A 776-nucleotide genomic window follows, 5' to 3' on the forward strand; every position below is an offset into this window, starting at 1 on the left:
GGGCGGCGGCGGGGACCCGGCCGCCATGGACGACAAGGCGTTCACCAAGGAGCTGGACCAGTGGGTCGAGCAGCTGAACGAGTGTAAACAGCTGAACGAGAACCAAGTGCGGACGCTGTGCGAAAAGGTAAAAGAAAAGAGATGTCAGAGCGGGGCTGGTTGGGGTGGGCCACGGTGGCCCTTTCCCGGGCCCGGCCGCTCTGTGCCCGGCGGAGCTGGGCCGGTCCAGACCCCGGGGCGTTGAGCTGTCCTCTCCGGGCTCCTCCGTCCTGGCCCCGGCGTGTGCTCACGTTACTGGCCTAAGGGGTCCGAGTAGATGGGCGAGAGAAACGTGGCAACCAGAATCCACGTCCTATGTTTGATTGGGGTCACTGACACTCTTTGGGGAGTTATTGACACTCATTTCATGTGTGGACGAGCAATCTCGGAGCTTTACAATGCTGGCCAATTAGTTTAATGCAATCTCTTATTAGAAAATGCACCGAAGATTGACCTGGATGTTGTTACTATTAACGACCTTGTTAATAAACGAAAGATTTTTCGTAGGTGAATCGGGCCCTTCAAAAATCACTAACTTGGAATGTGAAGCATTTGTAGAAAGGTGGGTGTGATAGACTGATTTCTAAAATAGAGGTTGACTTTAGTTGTAACCGTAACAGATGGTGTCTGGTCTTCACGTAGAGAGACTCTTGGAAGCAAAATGTTGATTTTCAGAAAGACAGCAGATCTTAAGTTTGGCAACAGTGCTTTCTTGAAATGATAAATGAAGTATGTGT

The 776-nt window shown here is 50.9% G+C and overlaps 1 protein-coding gene across 1 annotated transcript in view; it reads left to right on the top strand.

Moving 5' to 3' along the window:
* The first annotated feature begins 6 nt into the window (after positions 1–6).
* Positions 7–776, top strand: part of PPP2CB (protein phosphatase 2 catalytic subunit beta) — a 30,217-nt gene continuing 29,447 nt past the window's right edge. The window contains exon 1 of the mRNA XM_006916332.2: positions 7–127. Coding sequence (XP_006916394.1) covers positions 26–127 — 102 coding nt within the window. The 5' untranslated portion in view covers positions 7–25. The remainder of the gene's footprint in view (positions 128–776) is intronic.

This window comes from Pteropus alecto, unplaced genomic scaffold (genome assembly GCF_000325575.1).
Source record: "Pteropus alecto unplaced genomic scaffold, ASM32557v1 scaffold24, whole genome shotgun sequence".
Taxonomy (NCBI): domain Eukaryota; kingdom Metazoa; phylum Chordata; class Mammalia; order Chiroptera; family Pteropodidae; genus Pteropus; species Pteropus alecto.